This window comes from Pezoporus wallicus, unplaced genomic scaffold, assembly GCF_028554395.1.
Source record: "Pezoporus wallicus isolate ANWC-B61680 ecotype Strahan unplaced genomic scaffold, APGP_CSIRO_Pwel_v1 contig_2025, whole genome shotgun sequence".
Taxonomy (NCBI): Eukaryota; Metazoa; Chordata; class Aves; order Psittaciformes; family Psittacidae; genus Pezoporus; species Pezoporus wallicus.
In genome coordinates, this window is record NW_026640253.1 from 3,464,285 (window position 1) to 3,484,554 (window position 20,270).

Consider the following 20,270-nt stretch of genomic DNA (forward strand, 5'->3'; position numbering starts at 1 on the left):
AAGACACAACCTGAGGAAAAGGACACAGAGCTTGGGAATTTTGAACAGCATTTTGCCATAGATCACTTTGAGGCCACAGTCTGGCTGAGGAATACCTTAGTACAGCTACTTCTCCCCAGCAAGACAAGGAAAGCAATCCTTCTCTGCTCCACAAGGTCATTGCAAGGTGCTCAGACAAGATAAGGAATATAAGGATTGAGACTTATATAAGAACCTCATACAAGTTTAAACAGTGATGTACAAAAGCATAACCGATTCAAAGCCTGCATCTAAAATGGCGCTTGTGTGTTCACCTGCATGTGCTCAGAGGACAGATTTTTATACTACTTGGAAAAGTCAATGCCTCTTGTTGTCCCCTATGCACAAGGAGAGCATTGGGATTTAGCAAAGAATCTGTTCTGCTGTAACATCTGCAGCCAGCCCAAAATGGAAGTGTCCAGCAGGTCAGGGTCTGTTTTCCATTACTCTGGTTCCCTGGTTTTATTCTGGTATCACTCTGTTTAAACCAATAGACCATCAGCATGAATACAGTTTTATCCAGACCCAGAGCATTCAAGCTAATATTCAACCCTTTGCTTATTCCTCCATTTGCCTCATACAATATATAGTTCAAAGAAAAATTACACCTTCTGCAATTCTTGGTCTCATTGGTTTGGACTATAAATCTATTCCAATCTTAGCTCTGAATTTCCTTTGTAGCAAAAATTAAGAGAGACATCGATCTTGTTCTCACTTTCAGCAAGACCAAACATGAACACAACTTTGTTGAGGTAACATGCATTAATGGCAGCCCAGGAGTTCATCCCAAACCACACTACTTAGACTGTCTGTCCACATTAGCTTTTAGAGTTACTGATGAAGCAATAGGACAGAGCTCTACAAACTTCTGCTTGGCACCATTTAGTTAGAGAAATGATGGACAGTCTCTAATTCAGAGACCCATGAAGCATCCTTGGTACCCAAAAGGTATTATCTGGAAAGGAATCAAAATTCTGTTCAACAAAATATTTATATTAGCTGAGAAAGCCAAACTCTGCCAAGAACGGAGCTGGCAAGCTCCCCTGGAGTTTCTCTGCCAGTGCGTAAAACACAGAAAGCAGCCCCACCTACCACAACCCTTCTGTGCATGCCCAGGGCTGGTTAGTTTTATAAGTACAGTGCTAACTATTTGTAAGGCCTCAAAAATCTGGAAACTTTTGAGCGCAGCAGCCGAATGAAGGATCTTGGGAACATCTCTCTAGACTCTTGGGCTGTGTACTTGAAGTAGTTCTGTGGATGTGCCAACACGTCAAACAGTGCTTTTATCAGTTTCTTGTCCTAGAAAAAGGAAAGCAGATTTTACAGTAATTCCACAGCAGAGTTAGGGTCGGTATTACCAAATCTTAATGACTGATCAATTCATAAAATATTATGGGCATTTTATTTTTCGAGTACTAATGTTTCTGAGGCTCAGAAACTACTGGAGCACGGCCGACATTCAAGCCACAGCAAAGTCACTGGAGTTTCACATTTATTATTGCCAGCACCAGGGTTACTTCCATCCTCATACTTCCAACAGCAACAAGCAAACAAGAAAATAAACAAACAAAAAATAACAAAACCGCAACCAACCAAACAAGCACAAACAAACACTGGATCTGATATCCAGCACAAGAAAGGTTTACTTGTGAACTTGCCTATACAACTGTCACCTCCTCAAGTGTCAAAGAAAGGAAAACCATAAAGAGATATTTTTTTTTTGTCCAGGGAGGAAAAGCCTTTATTAATTTACAGGCTACAAGGAGCAGTACCAAGTGTTTCTCCAAGAGATTAAATCCCATGCCCCTCAGTTCGTTCCACTCATTCCTTCAGCACAGCATATGTGACGCTCAAGGGGTATCTTCACCTTAGATTTTCCTTGTAGTCAGATCCACCTTTATTTTCCCAAGCAAAGGGTCACCCCACTGATTCACCCCACTTCCTTGAAGTGGCATGTGTCTAGTGCACCAAGAAACAGATCTGATGCAGTGCAGGAAGCAAATTCACTGGCATAAAAGTGTCATTTTCAATCAAAACCAGCATATTTAGTAGAAGCAATATACCTTAAGTATTTCTTGATGATTTTCAGATGCATAAAGTCTGCCATCCCGAACAATGTCTTCTATTAGTTCTTGGTAATCCTCTATGGGGAATGTACACAAGAGAGAAATTTGCAGGTTCACTTTGGTTACACATGGAAGCCCTACCTCCAAAAGAACCAGTACTACTTGACCCTCACATTAGTAGTTAGAAAATATTCCAAATGTTCTTCTGTAAATAAACTACAAATACTGTTTGCTATGAAAACAGTGTACTCTGCTGAGCTGCTCAGCATCAATCTGTCAAAAGCAAAAGAAAACATAATGCATTTAGGACTGTAGTGCACATTGTAACCAAGTAGCCTGCTTCAAACCAACTGCATTGCAGAAACTTATCTGTAAGTACACACAACCTGGTATTGGCTTTTTTTCTTTTACATTAGGAAGGGAAAAAAAACAAACCCAAATGGTAAGAGGAAACTTTCTTAAAAGGCAACCCCCCTGGTCAATCAAAACTTGAAAAATTAATTATCCATTGTTGATGAAACCCTGTAGACCATGAGTCTGCAAGGATGAGTCCTTCACAATCAATCCAGTGTGAACAGAAACACGCATTATCATTTTCACATTGCTTATGCTGAAGTGCAAAGCCTCAGCTCCAGCTTCACTCCTGGTGATTCTGACAGGGATAGGGTGAAACTTTTGCCCCTCAGGTTTCTTTTCAATACAGACATTTTAGTATCTGGTACTAGAATACAGATGGTAGCAACAACATGATAAATCTGAGGCACTTGGACTTTGCCCAATTCCTAACTGGGGGTGCACTGCAATCCAGAACTGGGAAGGCACAGAAATGCAGGTCAGAGCCCAGAATACCAGCTCTTTGTTTAGGTCTGTGGAAGACTAGAAAAACAGTGGCACTTCAGACTGCAGTGCAAAGCAGAATTCCTTAAACCAGCCTTAAATAAAAACAGCTACTGGAAGTAGTCTCATAGCAACACTGCTGAGAGCACTGGGTAACCCTGCTGCTTAGCAAGGTCAAGGAGCCCGTCAAGGAGTTCTGCACTGCTGCAGCTGCACTAGTCCACCTTGGCTTAGCTGCTCACATCCGCTTACCGTCATATGTTACGTAAGGAACTTGGAATCCTTTGGCACTGTTTCCTTCATTTGACTTGAACTGGATCCACAACTTCTTAGACCTAGAAGTGAAAGCTATAGGGCGCTCATAGGTTTGACAGGTTTCATACGTGGTTACAGAGTTGGAAGAAGCTTTCAAAGAAAACACACAATAGGCAGTTACCCGATAATGCTTCATACTAATGCACAATTAGAAAATAGGTTAAGCTATCATAACAAATGCTTTCTGGTGTTATGAAAACTTGAAATGTGGCAGGCTATTAGTGGATGGTCAAGGTTAAGGAATATTCTCCCTTTTCCTAAAAAACAAACCCAAAAACAAACAAACAAAAACAACAACAACAAAAAAGCCCACAATTTACTGTTTAAGGGATCTGCCTATAACAGAAACTGAAGCTGTTTATTCACACACCAGCCACCTGTAGGGACTAGCAAGTACCTCCTCTTTCCTAACCCAGGCTAGAATTGCTTAGCATAATTCATATCTAGATAGCTTGAACCATCCACCCCTTCCTAACAGTATTTCTCTCAGAGTTCACTGACGCATTATGGCCTTGCACCCTAGTTTTACCTGAACCTATGGAGCAATATTACCAAATAGGATTTCTCAATTTGCCATTTAAAGAAATTTCTACTCATAAGTAGAGGCCAGCCAGGCTACATTTCATTTATATAAATAGCAATGCATATGAGAAACCTGTGGTGCACACCAAGATAGATATCATATGCCTCAGTAGATATTTCAGACTTACAGCTTTTTCGCATCACCAGGTAGTCTCCACACTCATCTTCTATTGGTAGAAATATTTCTGGAACCACAATCAGAATACGGCGCTTTGGTGGTGGGTTAATGTTCCAGGTGCACTCAGTGTTTGCAGGATAGTCCCCAGGGTAGTTTGGTGATTCAATATATCCAGTGTAATCTCCCAGTTCACCTCCACACTGCCTATCTGAAAAAGCAATACAGTATGCAAGACTAGGCAAAGCGAGGTCATCCTACAGCTCTCTCTACAATCACTGTCAGAAAACAGGACATGGGTGACAGACACAAAAACTTTTCTGTCTGCATCTGATGCAGGTACAGTTCCCTTTGCCAGCTTCATATCATGCTGCTGCCTGAATCTAACTTTGTGTTTTAATCATCACTGAGACATAAAATACAGACCAGTCACTGTTAACACAGCAGGTGCTATCAACCAAGTCACAGCCAAGGGGCAAGGCACTTGTAAGAGGACAAAGAAATGGTACAGCAAGGATGCTCCACTTGCTCGTATCAGACAGAACATCTTTATAGAAGTATCAGCTGAAGTCTAACTGGAGTCTGAGGCGCTCTGTTGAGGCACCATGCTTGCAGCAGCATAGAACAGGGAGTATAGATGGCCCTTTCTCTGCACAGATCAGCACTGCTGGCAGTAAGAGAGGGTGAACCCCAGTGCAGGATGTTTTGCCTGTGCTTCCTAGCAGTCCATGGCCACAAGGACACTACAGCACTGTAACAGTGATGTGCGGGTGTGACATGCCCAGGGAACAGATGCTTTAAGTGTGATATGCATCTGTGTGTATGTAAGTGGCTCCAGAGGTTCTTCTGAGGAATCATTTCTCTGACCTCTGCTTTCCTTTTTTAATTTACCATCAGCTACCTGCACTACAGTTACCATAATCTGTAACAGTGGTTTTGTAATTGCCTCTTTCAAAGGTTGTTATTCAGAAGAAAACTAGAGCTATTACATTTTTTTGAGCCACCTTCCATTCCTTTTAATAGAAGAGAAAGAAATAAGAGTGCCAAGGAGACAAACTCTGTCTGCTATATCATGGGGTAAAAGATTTAATAGTAAGATACAGATTGGCCCAGCACCAACTGGCAAGACACAATCATCACTTACCTTAACAAGAATGATGGAACCAGTCTGCAGAAATGGTCTCTCATGGACCTCAGTAAGCCATGTGGGATGACATGCAGGCAGGCAGCAAAAGAGGAGTAACACCACTGCCTTCTCTCCAAGCTCCCTGAAGCAAAGCTGAATTTTGACCTTAGGGCCATTCTGAATATTAATGGCCCAATATTTTTATTTTAAGAGATCATCAAAACCATCTTGCTATACTTACTTTTACACTGTGTTATATTTGTTGACCCATCAAAATCAGTAGTGGTGTTTCCAGGGCATGAAATGCAGTAATTTTGTCCAAACTCAGGCTGGTATGTTCCAACTGTGCAGCGAATACACCGATGAGTTGTGGTATTATAGAAATGTCCTGGTGAACACTGAACTGGATAGTAATTAAATATGCAGCATGGTTAAAAAATTGGCAGCAGCACAGCAGATTTTGTGCATTTTTAAAGGACCTAGTACAATTTCAGTAACTGAAATGCCATGTTTATAAAATATGAGGGTTATAAAGTAGAGCAATTGAACAGATTTTAGTTTGTCAGGTCACTTTGCGCAAGTTCAAAAGTCCCAAATGCAACACTGTAGAGCAGTTCTGTGTGAAAGCAGTAAGAAAATCATGCACCACCATGATGTTATAAGCAGGACACCAAATAACACAGTGTGCTACCAAATGGTCTTGTCACTGACATTTAACTTGGAATTATGTGGAAATGTATGTGGAAATACTAACTAAACCTTTCTTTCTTACCTGCTTATGGCAAGCAGCATGTGCATTGCTGCTTCATCCTAGTATACCCTGGTGATAAGCTCACCACAAGCAGAGGTGAAAGATTCTGGCCTTCTGCAAGTGGCATATTGCATCAATATTAGTGACTAAACTGATATATTGCCTTCTTCTCTCATGATCACACACTGCCTTGCAACAACAGGCTGTGAGTCAGGGTACAGCCACCTCCACCAGATACATTGCTACTTTATTCCATCATGTCATGCAAATCATCATGTTAGCTAAACATATAAGCTACAGCCCTCACGGGACTAGCTGAGAGTACCTCCTGCATCACCAAGGAGAGACCCCATTCTGACATACAAACTCTTTCATAAACATTACAGATTTTATGGAAGTTTCAGATATGAGATGGACAGACATAGAAGAAAAATCTTTTCCAGCTGACCTGCAACTTTTTTTTCTACTTCTCTGCATACAGTCAGGAAGTTTTCTTTCTCTCAATGCAATCTGAGACCCCAAACACTTTTGCTTACATCTCTAATATGCTTCCTTTCATTTGATTTTGCTTAGCTATTATGCATCTGAATCTCTGCCCATCATCATCTGTACTGGAACCTTACAGAAAGTAGCTATATTTTTGCTCTTAACTCCATCACCACCTTGCTTCTTTTTCCTTGCCCTTTTCTTTGTGGGACTAAAATAAATTAAAATATTTTCCTATTCCTGTACCTCATTTGGCAAGTTTACCTCTGTCAGGTTAAACATCAAAATAATTTCCTAACTTGCCTTTCAAATGTAGTTTTCTGCATTGCAAAGTCCCTTTTTTCTATTCCTTTTAAGCTCTGCTTACTCCCACATAACCCTAGTCTTACTGAGCTTTGTAAACTAGCTTAGCCTGGAGTCCTTCCCTACATGCTCCACCCCCAATCCAAATGCTTCAGATACAAGTTCCAAATAGTTCTTGCATCTGTGATTCCATGTCTCATGTGGCCTCTTCCACATGCAAATCCCTGAGCTCTTCATTCCAGTTAATACAAATAAATTCCTTTAATCTCCACTCTGTTTTGAAAACTGAACCTCATTTATAGACCTGTTTTTATTTATGTTATATAAAACCGAAATTAGTTCCTCTTATCTGGATCCAAGGTTTTAAACATGTTTTTTTAGTGCTTCAACTTTACAAAATTAAGTATGAAACAATAGCATTTGTGGGTTCAGTAATTCTTCACTGAAGAAATCTATTAGCTATCACATTGTTAACAGTAATATTAACTCTTCAACCATACTTCAAAATTCTTCTATTATGTTGCAATTCTCAATAGTAAACATATCTTGACTGACACTAGAGAGATCTCTTAATCCAAACCACTACCAAATGTTTGCATCAGGAACATATTTCTATCCCTTATTTCTAAACTACAGCAGTAGATTTTCTATTAACACTTCTTATTCAGGTGATTTTAATGTAAGGCATGGGGTTTTACCCATGCTTTGAGACACTGAGTAAACAGTTATACTGATCAACGTATCATCTCTCTCCATAGACACGTATGTTTAATAGCATTTTCAAGGACATCTTCATAGCTGTCTTTCAGCTTTTTACATTTTAGGTAACTAAGAAGCTAACAAAATTCTTTCATATTTAAAGATAGGGTCCCTACCTGATTTTCACTCCTGTGAGGAAAACCTTGGGAGCTGACTGCATGTTAGCTCACTGTGATCAAATTTAGAGGGCTGTCTGAGGTACTGCCTGGTTAACCTGAATGCTAGCTTTTTAGGTATATCCCAAGGCATCCAAGCCAGTTTCTCATTATGAACATGAAGAAACTATTTTCTTACTTATCCTCTAGAACTGCAATTCCCTCCTTCACATTTTCACACGGCTGCTGTGCTCAAACCCCAAATGTCAATACAACATACTGGTCTTGATTTTCGTGGAGACTGTTTTTCTCCCAGCTGCTCCTTTATACAACTCTTCACAGATCAATGACTTCCCTGATCAACTTCCATGTACTTCTCAACCCCTTTTCAAGTCTTGTACGAAAAGCAGTTATAAAAGTAATTGAGGCTTTATTGATTTTCCCTGCAGCCAGGCCAGGCCAGCCAACTATGAGACCCCAGGAAGGAGAGATCCTTGAAAAGAGGATGACCCTTCCTTTGAATGCCCCACTTGTAGCAGCAGCAGCTACTTTTCCCTTGGAGCAACACTGTTCACCAAATAAATCTTGACCTCACCTTTGGTCTCACAGTCCTGAAACAAGGATGCACTGCTGTGTCTTGTTGTTAGACCTCCTCCACAAGGAAAGCAGGATACTCTTCCAGCTTCAGGCTGATATGTTCCAAGGGGACATGGCAGACAGGGTTTGAAGCCGTCAGGAGAATATTCACCTGGCGAGCACTGATCTAGATGAGGAAGAACACACTTGCTTTAACCTGTACATTATAGATGAGAGTACACTAGTGAGCCTTCACATGATCTGAAACTCAAAGGTGAAACTGCTGTCCTCTTTACCTGGGAGCTGGAACCAGGATTTCAGAATTGAATGCTAGCAACAGATAGAACACAATACATACAATGTACTCTGTAAAACTGAAACAGACACTGATATGCTCTGGTGTAGTGAGCTCTTCTGTGAGCTAGAATGGATTTTCTGCTTTGTTTCTGGGCTATGCTGGACACTAGGCCTGTTCAGTATTCTCAATACAGCTATACAGAGCAGTTACAGAGTGATTATTTCTTCTTTCTAGCTAATAAAACTCTTTATGCGATAATTAATATGAAACCTAAGGTGCCAAAAATGTACTTCCAGATTCCTATAAGTATTCTACTCTTAATATTATTGAACATTCATACTTCAAAACTCTTGTTGTTACTGAATTATGTGAAAACCTCAAGCGCAACAAGTAATCATGCAAATTCACTAAACTAAACAGTATGAGTGCTTCAGACTTTTAAAGCACAAATATTCTTCCTATTCCTCTGATACCGGTTCTTCGATAAGGATTATCTGTGCACTGAATAGTGCCTAGGTAGCACTAAGTCAATCCAACTGATTTTACTTAAACACACACCTCAATATTATCTAACAACTCCAGCAATATTTACGGATAACTGAAAAATGCTGCTTTTCAAACTTTTTACAAAAGAACTGGTTCAGTGCCAGTTTTTAATAATTATCCTGCTCTAGAAAGGCACAAAACACTGTTGTAGTTGTTCAGCTGTGCTGAAAAACTCTGTCCTTTTAAAGACCTGTTACAATAATAAACTGTTAGTTTTAGTTTATAGCTCCAATAAATCACTCAGTGAATAGCTGTTTTGTTAGGAAGTTAAATTGGCCTTGGCTTCATTTCAGGATATACGACTAACAACAAGCAGGGCATTAACTACCGGTCATGATCAATGATGAAAAGCTTTGTTTATGGCTGATACACTGCGTAGAATAGTGAGTGTTCCTCCTTAGCTTAAAAATAAAATACACCGGGTTAAGCAATGCTCCATAGCTTATCAATGAAAGCTAATGAGGAAGTCTTAGCTCTAGGTTCTAACTTTTTCCACCACACATGACTTCAGCTTTCATAAGGACACACATTCATTTGCTCCCATACTTTTCAAGCCTTTCTTCATTTATAAACATTCCTACAGAACACTCATCTCTCTACTCTTTGTGTAACTCAACAAACATGAATGAACTAAGGCTTTCATTACAGCATTTCCAATAAGGTAAGGAAAGAGCACTATTTACCATTCCGTAACAGGGAAAGACAATCAAGATTAGTAAAGGTGACTTTCAGAAGTGGCTACTGACTTCAGAAACCCAGAAGCAATGGAAAGACCAGTGCAAATCTTCTTTCAAAAACCTCTATGGCTCTATGAGAAATCAGAGCTCTGAGTGGCCTTACTGCAGACTATTTACTGTCTGCTCTCTCATCTTAACCTGTTTTTTTTTCCCTTCCTTTTAATCACATGTGAAGTTTGGAGTGGTTTGGGTTTGGCTTTTATTTTTTCCAGTGTGTGTGTGTGTGTGTGTTTTGTTTTTGTTCTGAACAGAATGCTACTTTACTTCCTGAACGTGCTCAGACTCCAGCATAACAGTAGGTTGGCTAACAGAGCTCAAAGGAATCCTGTCCCAGGCAGGAACCAAACCCACCACTCATGTGGAAATGTTACATTTCAGAACTTATCCCATCAGATCTCTTTCATCAGCTTTATCATCTGCACCTTACTTTCCTTGAAATTGCATGTTGTAAAATGGTAGAGCTCTCTGTGGAACAAAACTGAGTTAATCTGAATCTTCTAAGATTATTTAGCGAAATTACTAATTTTTTTAAATTTCATTGAGAAAGTAAACTTAGATCTCCACAGACATCAATGAGATCCTCAATACAGGACATTCTTAGATGCATTGCGTGACTGAATTCTGAGAGCAAGAGAAAGATGGGGCACCAGACAGTCTCTTTCTGTGCCTTACATCTATATTGAAACACACTGTGAGCCCCAGCTGATTTCTGGTTTCCAGGATTCTGAGGACTGTGGCAAGAGTTACAAGTTAGCTGTCCTTCCTCATCCTGTTAAGTTTTATTACGGCATAAAACACAACTTTCTCATTCCCCATCATAGTATGTTCCCACAGTTCAGCCAACTAGCAATAAGAAAAAAATCTCAGGTCTCTAACATTTAGTGTTTGTGGGTACAAAGTCAAATTAGGTGGTCAGCAGATAGATTACTTGATAAAGCTCAAGGTGATATCAAGACTATGCTTATACAACCATTAGGGCAAATCAACTGTCAGGACTTCTGCAGTTCGACAGTTTCTGAGCACTGAAAGAAGGCTGACGTTTTGTTTCAACTTTGCTCAGCAGTAACCTGAGGTCCATTACGCTTCACTGGAGCTACACTGCAACTGCTTCAGGCCCCGTTTCTTTCCCTCCTGTCTTCCACTTGCACTGCCTGCCCCAGGTCATTTGTGATGCAGGTCAAATATGGCAGGTGAGCAGAATGGTAGGCTATGCTTGTGACAGCATCCACAGAAGAATACAGGCCTGAGACAGTAAAAGGCAGGAAGTGTGTAAAATCAGCCTGGGCCAAAGCAAAACTTTTCCATTCAATCTGAACCAATAGATTCCCTGTAAACAGCTCCCAGTTCCTCTCCGTCTTCCACCGAAAAATATTCCAGAGGTCACCCATCTAACCCCACTGAAGCACAGAGCAGGTGTAATGAGAAAAGCCTGTTCAGAAGCTCAGAGCACACTAGAAGCCAGTTTAGCATAACAAAACAGACTTAGTGTTAGGTTCAGTCATAGTCACATTAATTATAGGGACATTATGTCAACACAGAAATCATCCCATGGAAATCCATAGGACTATGGTTAGGTGATACAAACGAGCCCTTTTTAAAGAAAAACAAACCACCAAAACCACACAAAAAAATAAAGGGGGGGGGGGGGCACACCTCTAAGAGTTCAAACTTTTCCTATCATTTGTTTAAATGAAACAAACATTTCACAAAACTAGAAACTGCATGGTCCCACCTGACACATAGGAAATACCCAGTCGAAACAAGATCTGGAGATTTGCAAATAATGACATTAAATCAGAATTCCACTGGCTGGCCTTGCTCTTTTTTCAGAAACCTGATTGTTTTTCTCCAAATGAACAAAAAAATCCATTGCCTCTAGTAGACTTCATTTCTGCAGCCACTGTTTTGTCTTCAATACCCACTAAAAAACAGATCTTGAGTCTCATGCAGCTGTTTTAAAGAAGATAAAAAAAAGAAACTGAAAGCTTTTCTGATGCAAAAACATGAAGAAAAGGGGAGGAGGGGGAAGAGAGAGGCCCACAGGGAACCAGGATTAACAAAGACATTTAAAGGCTCTTCCCCTCTTTTCAACAGGTTAGCCTTTGAGCATTTGCTCCTATAGACAAATGCTGTAGTATCTCAGTGGCTGAGAAGGTGAACCTCATAAAGGAGGTCATGATCCACCAATTCACCATCTTCTTGAGAATGATGCCTTGACTTTACAAGGAAAATCACCAGCAACTGAAGCAAACTGATTCTGAAGCAGCACCCTTTAAGTTATTGTGTTGTAGCAGTTCACATATTCAGGACACTTGAGATGGTTATATATTCTAAGGATTTATGTCTTAAATCTATGATTGCCAGAGCAAGCATGTTAGCAGAAAAAATAGCACCCCTCCTCCCATTTGATAATTCATTTCTTCTTGTCAGGTTTTTACAAAATTATGTCACCAGAAGTGTGAAACCAAATGAAGTTTAGTTTACTGCTGCTGCTGCAGGTCAGTTCTTCAAGACAAGAGCTGTCAGAGAAGAAGCTGGACTTTCCCTCTTATGCTGCTGAGATATCACTAATGTTTGAGACAGTAGTGCGCCAGGAGAAGCCTACCACAGGAAGAGGACCAGTACAAGACCGTCTGAATCAGTATCTAATCTGGACATACTGCAAGTATTCTGTTTAAAAAAAAAAAAAAAAAAGTAGTCGAAAACAATTAACTAAAACCTGCACTTGACTTACTGTCTGCATCACAGAAGACTTTCCCTAGACTTACTTAATTCCCTCACTGCTTCCTACTCCTCTGATCAGACTGAGCAAAATCCCTTTGCCAAAGTTCTCTTGCCTGTCTAGAGACCACATCCACCACCTGCACTGAATCAGTCTGCTGACCTGGTATCTCTTTCTGCCCAGAATCATTAGCATGTCCAGATAAGCATGTCCCCAGTCCTGTCCAGAAGTTCTCAGCAGCTCTGCAAAACAATCAGATCAAAACAAAACAAACCCCCCTGACTCTCCCACACACATCCCCGAGATAGCTTCTTCATCTTCTTCTACACTGTCCCCACTCCATTCTCTTCTGCCCAGTCTATTTCTTAGCTCCTTCTGACAGGCAGTCAAAGCAGCAGCAGCACCCACCTTGTGCTGCCTTTACCATGCACACTAGGACAATCAGCTTTTTCTAAGGAAATGAGGCGTATGTAACACCACCGCCTCTGTGTGTACTTTTATGTCCCCTTGGCAACTAGTGAACTTTCTGTCCAACTGCCAGCAATCTAACAAAGGGTGCAAAGAGGTTTCAAAGGTACCAAGCTTTTGTATGTTTAATGTAAAGAGGGCAATGTGCAAGTGGAGGTGAGAGACCTTCTTAGCATCCATGCAAGTCAAAAGCTGTAGTACAAGTTCCATCTCCTATTAGATCACAGCAAAAAAGATCATATTCTTGCGTAGACAAGAATATGGCCTGAATACAGCTGAAGAAATGAAGATCCATTTGGTGACTGCATCTTTTTAGGCACGAGCAAATCAAACCAAAAGGCATGAGACCCACAGGGAATCGGATCTTGCTAGTTCCACTGCTCACAGCAGTACCTGTTAAGATGTACAGAGCAAACTGTGGTACCAATTCAGTGACGGAAGAGGCTTTTTAAAAGTTGTTCTTCAAAACACTTGTCTTCATATGATCAGTGTCTGTTTTAACCATAGAAAGGCTATCTGTGCTCACCTTACCAAAGAGTTTACCAGGCATTCTCCAAAAGTCCCTTTTCCCCCTGAACTAGCACAGAAATGCCACATAAGAAGGTCATTTGTACTGAGAAATTAAAACTGGTTCTGCAGTTACCTGAAAAAATATAGATTTGTTTCCTTGCTGTTCCAGTTGCTAACTGTAACTCATGTTGCTTTCTCTACCTGCAGTATTTTTTGCTATTTTTCCAGATGAAATCACAAATGGCTTGAAAGCCATACTGTGCTCTGTACCATAGACTGAGATAGAGTTTGTCCAAGCCATCCTCCAGCATCCAACACAACAGCTTGAAAACATCCATCTAAACTCATCTTGGTGAGCTTTCCCAAGTTTTTCAGACTCATTGCAAAAAAAAAAACTTGCAGCTTTTTTTCTGACAGAATTCCTGAGTAATTCCCTAGTCTGCTTGCTTGCACAGATGTTTTAAACAACACCAATTCATTTTTCTGTTCTGTGAATCCAAGTTTTTCAGATTGGAAAACCTATTCTTAGGCCAAATGGGTTGCTGCTGGAAGATGTACTAATTCAATCTGACATGCATTTTAAAGGCTTGCTGATTCACAAAACCACCTACATGCCACCTACCTTAGGCAGCGTGAATTAGCTGTCATGGTTGTTAGGCCCCTGTTAAGATAACATCTGACCCCTCTCCTTAACTTTTGTGCTTTGGAAGCATTTATTATGGGCTACACTATTGTGGTGCCCTCCAGTGCCATGATAATTAAGATTTTTTTCAGTACTGACCTATAAAACCCCTATTTTCTATGAATTTATAACTGTGATGAAGATTCTCTGGGACTCAGAGCTTTATCAGCAAAGAAAATGTGACTGCTTCAAATTCTGCCCAGCCTTTTCTTTGGAACAAGGGAGAGTTCTCAAGTTCAGAAACACAGTGTTACACTGGATATTAAATCTAGTTATAAAAATAATACTGATGATGTCAAGGCCATTGGTGCCTGATGTTATTCCCACGTTTTCTACCTTTGAGCTTACTGTAGGCTGTGCATCAATTATAAAAAAGTGTAGTACACTGGGGCCTTACTGTACTCTGTAACACAGCAATTGCCAGCAACAAATACACTGAGGGGCACATTTCAGTAGCACAAACAGTAACCCCTACTTCTTCCTACACAGCCCTCCTCTGTCCCTGATAAGCACCCTATGATCCCACCAGGCTCATCAGACCACAGCAAAACCAACAGCATGTGATGGTTTGCTCCTAGTTTACTTTCACTTACCACATCTGTTACCCACATGCATCTGTCCTACACCACAAGACTGCTGTGGCTCCGATAGCTTGAGAGACTTTCTGGCCACTTCATGGTCCATGCCAGAGACGCGAATGCGGAACTGGTCCCTGCTGACTGTCTTCCGTAGGGTCCGAATGGTTTTACGGAATCTCTTTTCAGTCTTTTTCCGAGCACAGCGCACATCACATGTGTCTGAAAAGTATCAAGGGTGAAAGCTGCCGTAAGTGACCGTGCACAAAAATCCCAATTCAAAAGACCAACTATGCAAATAACTGAGAAAGCCACTCTGTGAACAAATCTGAAATGCTTAAGGACAACACCACCAGGCTAGAAGAAAATTCATCAGACCACAAGACTTTAATCAACGGGCAGCTCTTTGATCTTTGAAGTTATCCCTACCCCTCACTCTTTTGAAGCAGTAAAATTCATTTTCAAAACAGGAGATACTTTTTGTTATCATTTTGCTCACAGATAGAAGTGAAAAATACAGAAATTAAGAAGCAAATGCCAAGAAGCTCCAAACCACACCTTGGGTTATTTTCCAACCAACCTGTCACCTCCTTTTGGCTTGTTTCAAGCTCAAAGTCCGCAGTGATAAAAATTTCTCTAGTCGCTGTCAGTCTACTGAGGGCTCCATGAACTTTCTTGCCAGAGCTGCAAGTTAGGTTTACATAGTGGAAACTCTCCGTTACTGAATTATGTCTCTCTGTATGAAGAAAATCAAAGGAAGCAAAAGCTTGGCCAGCTACATTATTGAACATTCACTAGTGCTCAGCATACATTATTGTCATGAAGAGTTAAGAGGAGCAAATGATTAACTTCACATGACAGTAAACAATTTAGCCAGTTTCTCAGCTGGTACACCCTCACATGAAATCATTACTCCAGTGCACTTACAGATCTACTGTCAGGCTGAGACTCTGGCACTGCAGTGGGTCCAAGGCATCATTTGCCACTAGGATGAGAGCCTGGCTACAGTGCTCAGCCTGCTTCCCTTGGGTTTTGCTAGCAGGTTCTAATGAATTGCCTTTGTGCTATCCAGAACATCCTAAAACCATGACACTGCCCGCATCAGGCAGGCTACTCAAGGGAAAAAATCCCGCACTCATATGAAGCGTGTGAAAAACATGCTAGCTTATAATGGTGTTTAAATTAAGTCGTGCCTTTTGGAGATCACTTTCAAGGTTTCCACAAAAAAAATAAATTTAGTTAAACACTCAGAATAAGCTTTGGCTCTGGAGTATATAATTCTTCATGAAGCATCTACTGTAGTCTCTCACTATTACTCTTGTAAGGACAAACAAACTGACATGTTGATTCATCTTATTATTTCATGACTTCTTCCCCTAGCTTTTTTTTTTTTTTTTTCCAAATGTACTCCTCCCCATTTTCTGCTGACTTTGTGAATTGCCAGGCCATACTTTTCTGCCTTGGAACAGATGGAAAAGCTGACCTCACTGTGTCCATCTGGGCCTGCTGAAGTATAAAAGCAAGATGAGAAAAGAGGAATAACCTTTGACAATAGTCAGCATAAATGGCCAGGATATTCTTCACTGAGGCATTAGGCAGGTGAGAAAAGAAAGAACAGAAAGAAGGGTGAGAGAGAAAGGAAAGGAAAAATCAAAAGAATGAAAAGAATTGTTGATTTTATTGAGAATTTATTGGCAGTAATACAAATAAAAAAGGCGAAAGGCTTTCCTAGCAATACTGTAGGTTGTCATAGGGACGTCCCATGATGTAAAATAACTATTGCAAGAATCATGCCTAGGCAAGAGTGTGATTCATGAGGTCAGTGAAGAAAAGAAAGTCTGCAGTCCTCTATGCTTTGCTTCTGGTGTACTTCATATTTGGAAAGTACATATATGACTGTAACCTGCTCACCCACATTTTTATATTCATACCTGGTACCATCTGTTCCAGACCTTCTTGAAACATCTCAGTCTTTTTCAAACTACATTTTCCTTCATTTAACTTAAAGGTTACGCTTATCTTGATGGCTGAAGTATCTTCAGAAAGAAACAATGATGTTATTTTCAAAAAGGAATAGAAAATTTAGGTAACCACAAAGTCACATCATAATGATGACATCAAAAAATACGCTGATACAAAGTGAAAATGTGGTCATCACAGAAAACCTAAAGAGGCATCAGCTTTCTCCCGCTGTGAAGCTGTTTCACAACTGGAACTTGAACAAAGTAGGACAGATTTTATTGAAAAAAAAAAAAATCTTATCTGTTCAGCTTTAAATACCTTCTAAATTTCATTAACAGCTCAACCTAAACATACTGTATGCTGCCAACACTGTCCAGTTTGGGTGTCTAAAAAGAGACATGACACTCCTAGCCTAGCTGTTTATTTCACTACTGATCTTTTTCTCTTTCCTTATTTATAAGTCTCAGTTTGAGTGATGCTGATGAAGCAGTGGAAGGGGAATTTCCTACTGAAATCATAAACTGCAATCATGAGGAAGAAAAACCAGAGGGAGTATAATGGAGAGGGAAAATACTCAACAGAAACACCCTTATTTCACTGCTATCTCTTAGAAGAAATCAGTCAAATCATGCAACAATAAATCCAGTGATTACCCAGCCAGCTGGATGCATTTGTATTTTGCTGCTTTTTCTTAAGCTGAGATGACCTGCCACAGGTGAAGGTGTAGGCATCTTGTGTTCCTAACAGACAGACCATACAGACAGACAGTAAAGACACAAGCACTGTGCACAGACTGAAGACTCCTGTAGTATAAAAGACACTTTTAATTTGTTCTTTGGCATCACCATCTTCACCCTTTTTCAACAATGTTGTTCATAAAAGACTCCACATTAGAGCTTGTCTCTTTGTAAGTAATTTAAAAGGTTCAGGAAGAAAAGCAGCAACTGTCCCATATGCACCAGGCGAGTCTGCATGCTGTGTCCTGTGGGGTGGAGGGACTGTATGGGCAAAATCTCAGACCCCACGCAGGGCTGGAATGCCTTTGCCTCATTCAGCAGCAGCTCTCAGGGCCAATTAAGGAATGGCCCAGGGAACACTGAGAATTCTGCCCTGTCCTCCGTAGCTTCACAAAGACAGTTGTCATGAGAAGAGAATCTGAGGGTAGAGTGGTTATAAAAGACAAGGAAAGGGGGGCCTTCTTGGGACACTGGCAGGGTTATAGCCCCTTATTATCTATAGTGAAAGGGGAAAGGTCCCTGTTGATTGTCTACTTCTTGTGGCTTCCATGAGAGTTAAGAGGTTTGCTGCTCTTACACTCTGCAGATCACATGCTTGTTTTTGTTGGTTTTGACTTACCAGAAAATACCTGGACATCTGAAGAGCAGATTAAGAAGCATCTATCACTCCCACCACTCTTAATGCAGTACAGCGATACCCTGGGTGACATATTATCAGGCAAGGAACCCTTTGTCTCTAAATAGGATAAAACAAATACTCACACAAGTAAAATATCTACATACACACCTTACTAATAAATTGGCATGCAGCTGGTTTTGAAGCTGGTACCCAAGAGCACCCACACAGTTAAAAATGCTGTGTGGACAGAAAATCAAAGCAAAATAAAATCACTGGAAGATCACAACACGTAAGTAATTTCCTTTCAGTTAAAGCTATCATCAGCAAACCTTCTCATGCAGAGAAACAAAAGGAAATAGAAGCATGAGCTGGATAAAAGCACAGGAAAGAAAGCATCAAAATCCCTCAAAGTATCTCCTGTTTTTGGTTGTTTTTTCACTTGTTTTTACCAGTTCCAACATCAGTACCATCATGCTGAAAGTAAGTGGGATACCGGGAACGATGACTCATACTACTTGTCTGGACAGATCAAGATTTTCAGATTTGACTATAACCACATGGCCATCAGACACATCAGGAGTAGAAATGTATTTATTAGGCACCTTACCAACACAATCTTTTTTATTCCAGTGTAATTTGTAGTTAGAGTGACACAGGCATTCATAGTCTCCCAGTGTGTTCACACACAGCTGTTGGCAACCACCATTGTTGATGCTACATTCATTAATATCTATAGAGGAAAGGTAAAAAAACTTTCAAAATCTTATTTTTGTCCAAGATCTGTCCTCTAACTTCACTAGACAAAAAATATACACAAATACTTCTTGGTATGGCTTGGAAAAGATTTTAGTAATGCTATCTGGACACCTACATTGAAATAGCATTTTCTTCACGGAAATCCTTTGATAAATGTTAAAACTGATCAAATCTCAGAGGCGAGATGTTAAGCATGGTCTTAAACCATTACTATATAACTAAAAATATATTCAGCCTCAGCAATATGGCAACAAATCAACTCAAAAAAAAGGAGATCAAATCAAGTCTGCAGTGCCCTGTGCCTGGTTAATTAATATTTCTAATTTGGAATAAAGACAGACACAATGGACAGGATTCCTACTGATCAATGCCCTGAAGTGCTCAGATACATACAACTACTGTGGACACTATGTGACCCCATGGGGGCAAATAACACCATTGTACCACCATTCCCCCTTTTGGGCAATTATCCAATTTCGGGGCCTTTCCCTGCCCAATAAATGCCCACAGGAGGAGAAACTAATGGCAACACAACATACTGCCTTTGGTGCAAACTTGCATGCTGATGTAGAATATACCATTCACCAGTGGTGCATCCCACGGGTCAATACTGGGGCCAATACTATTTATTCTCTTCATTAAACCTGGATGATGGGACAAGAGTTCAGCCTCAGTAAGTTCACAGATGATACAAAACTGGGAGGAGTGGCTGATACACCAGATGGTTGTGCCACTATTCAGAGGGACCTTGATTGGCTGGAGAAACGGCCCGAAAGGAATCTCATTAATTTCAACAAAGGGAAAAGCAAAGTTCTATGTCTTTGCTTCTCAGATACACTCTGATGACTGCTTCCCTTGTCTCCAGTAGCTTTATGGCAATTATACAATAAGCCTAGAAAGCTGCCAGCAAGAAATCTCTTGCAAGCCCCAGAAAGTCTGTGCAACTGAGGGTACCCATTTCTACCTACACTTTTCTCAATGGCAAAACAAGTTCTTCTCACTGCTCTCCCCAGCCACCTGTTCCCCCCCCAGATAGGTAGCAATTTGGTAGAAAACACTGTGAAACATTACAGAAATTACCTGATTTCAGGGGGAAAACATGCTACTAACTGAACTGAGACAGAGGGGTAGGAATGAGCAGCAGAGGAATAATGGAGAAAGATAAGAACAACTCAAATTGGTGCTACTGCTTAAGATACCACAGAATCAGCCCAAATCTTTGGGTTTCATTGACTTTTTGTTAGGATGCAGAATGCAATGGCAACCTTTTATCTCCAGTACTTATTGAACTTCCTTCATATAGGTCAGAAGGGGTACACTCAATATCCCTACCAGCTTTGACACAGCCTGGATTGCCAGTAAATTAAGGACTTCCTATGGTACAAGGATTACTATCTTTTGCACAGGAGTATGATATGAAGCGGACAATTAGTAGCCAACAGCAAAATTACAGTAACTTTCCCTTATTGGTGATTTCCTTTATTGGTGGCCAAAAGAAATGGAATTAATGGAGAAGAATTAATGAGAATAGACTTCTCTTAGAAATTCGAACACATGAACAGTGATACTTCCCATCAGAAAGGTTTGCCTATTCATCAGGATAAAACACAGTGATGTTGTACCTGTAAT

The 20,270-nt window shown here is 40.4% G+C and overlaps 1 protein-coding gene across 6 annotated transcripts in view; it reads right to left on the minus strand.

Annotated features, from left to right (window-relative positions):
• Positions 1-993: 993 nt before the first annotated feature.
• SCUBE2 (signal peptide, CUB domain and EGF like domain containing 2) overlaps positions 994-20,270 on the minus strand; it is a 40,206-nt gene continuing 20,929 nt past the window's right edge. For 3 of the 6 annotated variants that reach the window (XM_057418171.1, XM_057418170.1, XM_057418173.1), the window contains 12 exons: positions 18,493-18,615; positions 17,886-18,002; positions 17,183-17,332; positions 16,499-16,603; positions 15,148-15,303; positions 14,586-14,789; positions 8,049-8,216; positions 5,301-5,462; positions 3,947-4,144; positions 3,174-3,326; positions 2,082-2,161; positions 994-1,317 (listed from right to left, as the gene is read on the minus strand). In XM_057418171.1, the coding sequence (XP_057274154.1) occupies positions 1,165-1,317; positions 2,082-2,161; positions 3,174-3,326; positions 3,947-4,144; positions 5,301-5,462; positions 8,049-8,216; positions 14,586-14,789; positions 15,148-15,303; positions 16,499-16,603; positions 17,183-17,332; positions 17,886-18,002; positions 18,493-18,615 (1,769 nt within the window). In that variant the 3' untranslated portion in view covers positions 994-1,164. The remainder of the gene's footprint in view (positions 1,318-2,081; positions 2,162-3,173; positions 3,327-3,946; positions 4,145-5,300; positions 5,463-8,048; positions 8,217-14,585; positions 14,790-15,147; positions 15,304-16,498; positions 16,604-17,182; positions 17,333-17,885; positions 18,003-18,492; positions 18,616-20,270) is intronic. The other 3 variants (XM_057418172.1, XM_057418174.1, XM_057418175.1) reach the window with 2 other exon arrangements.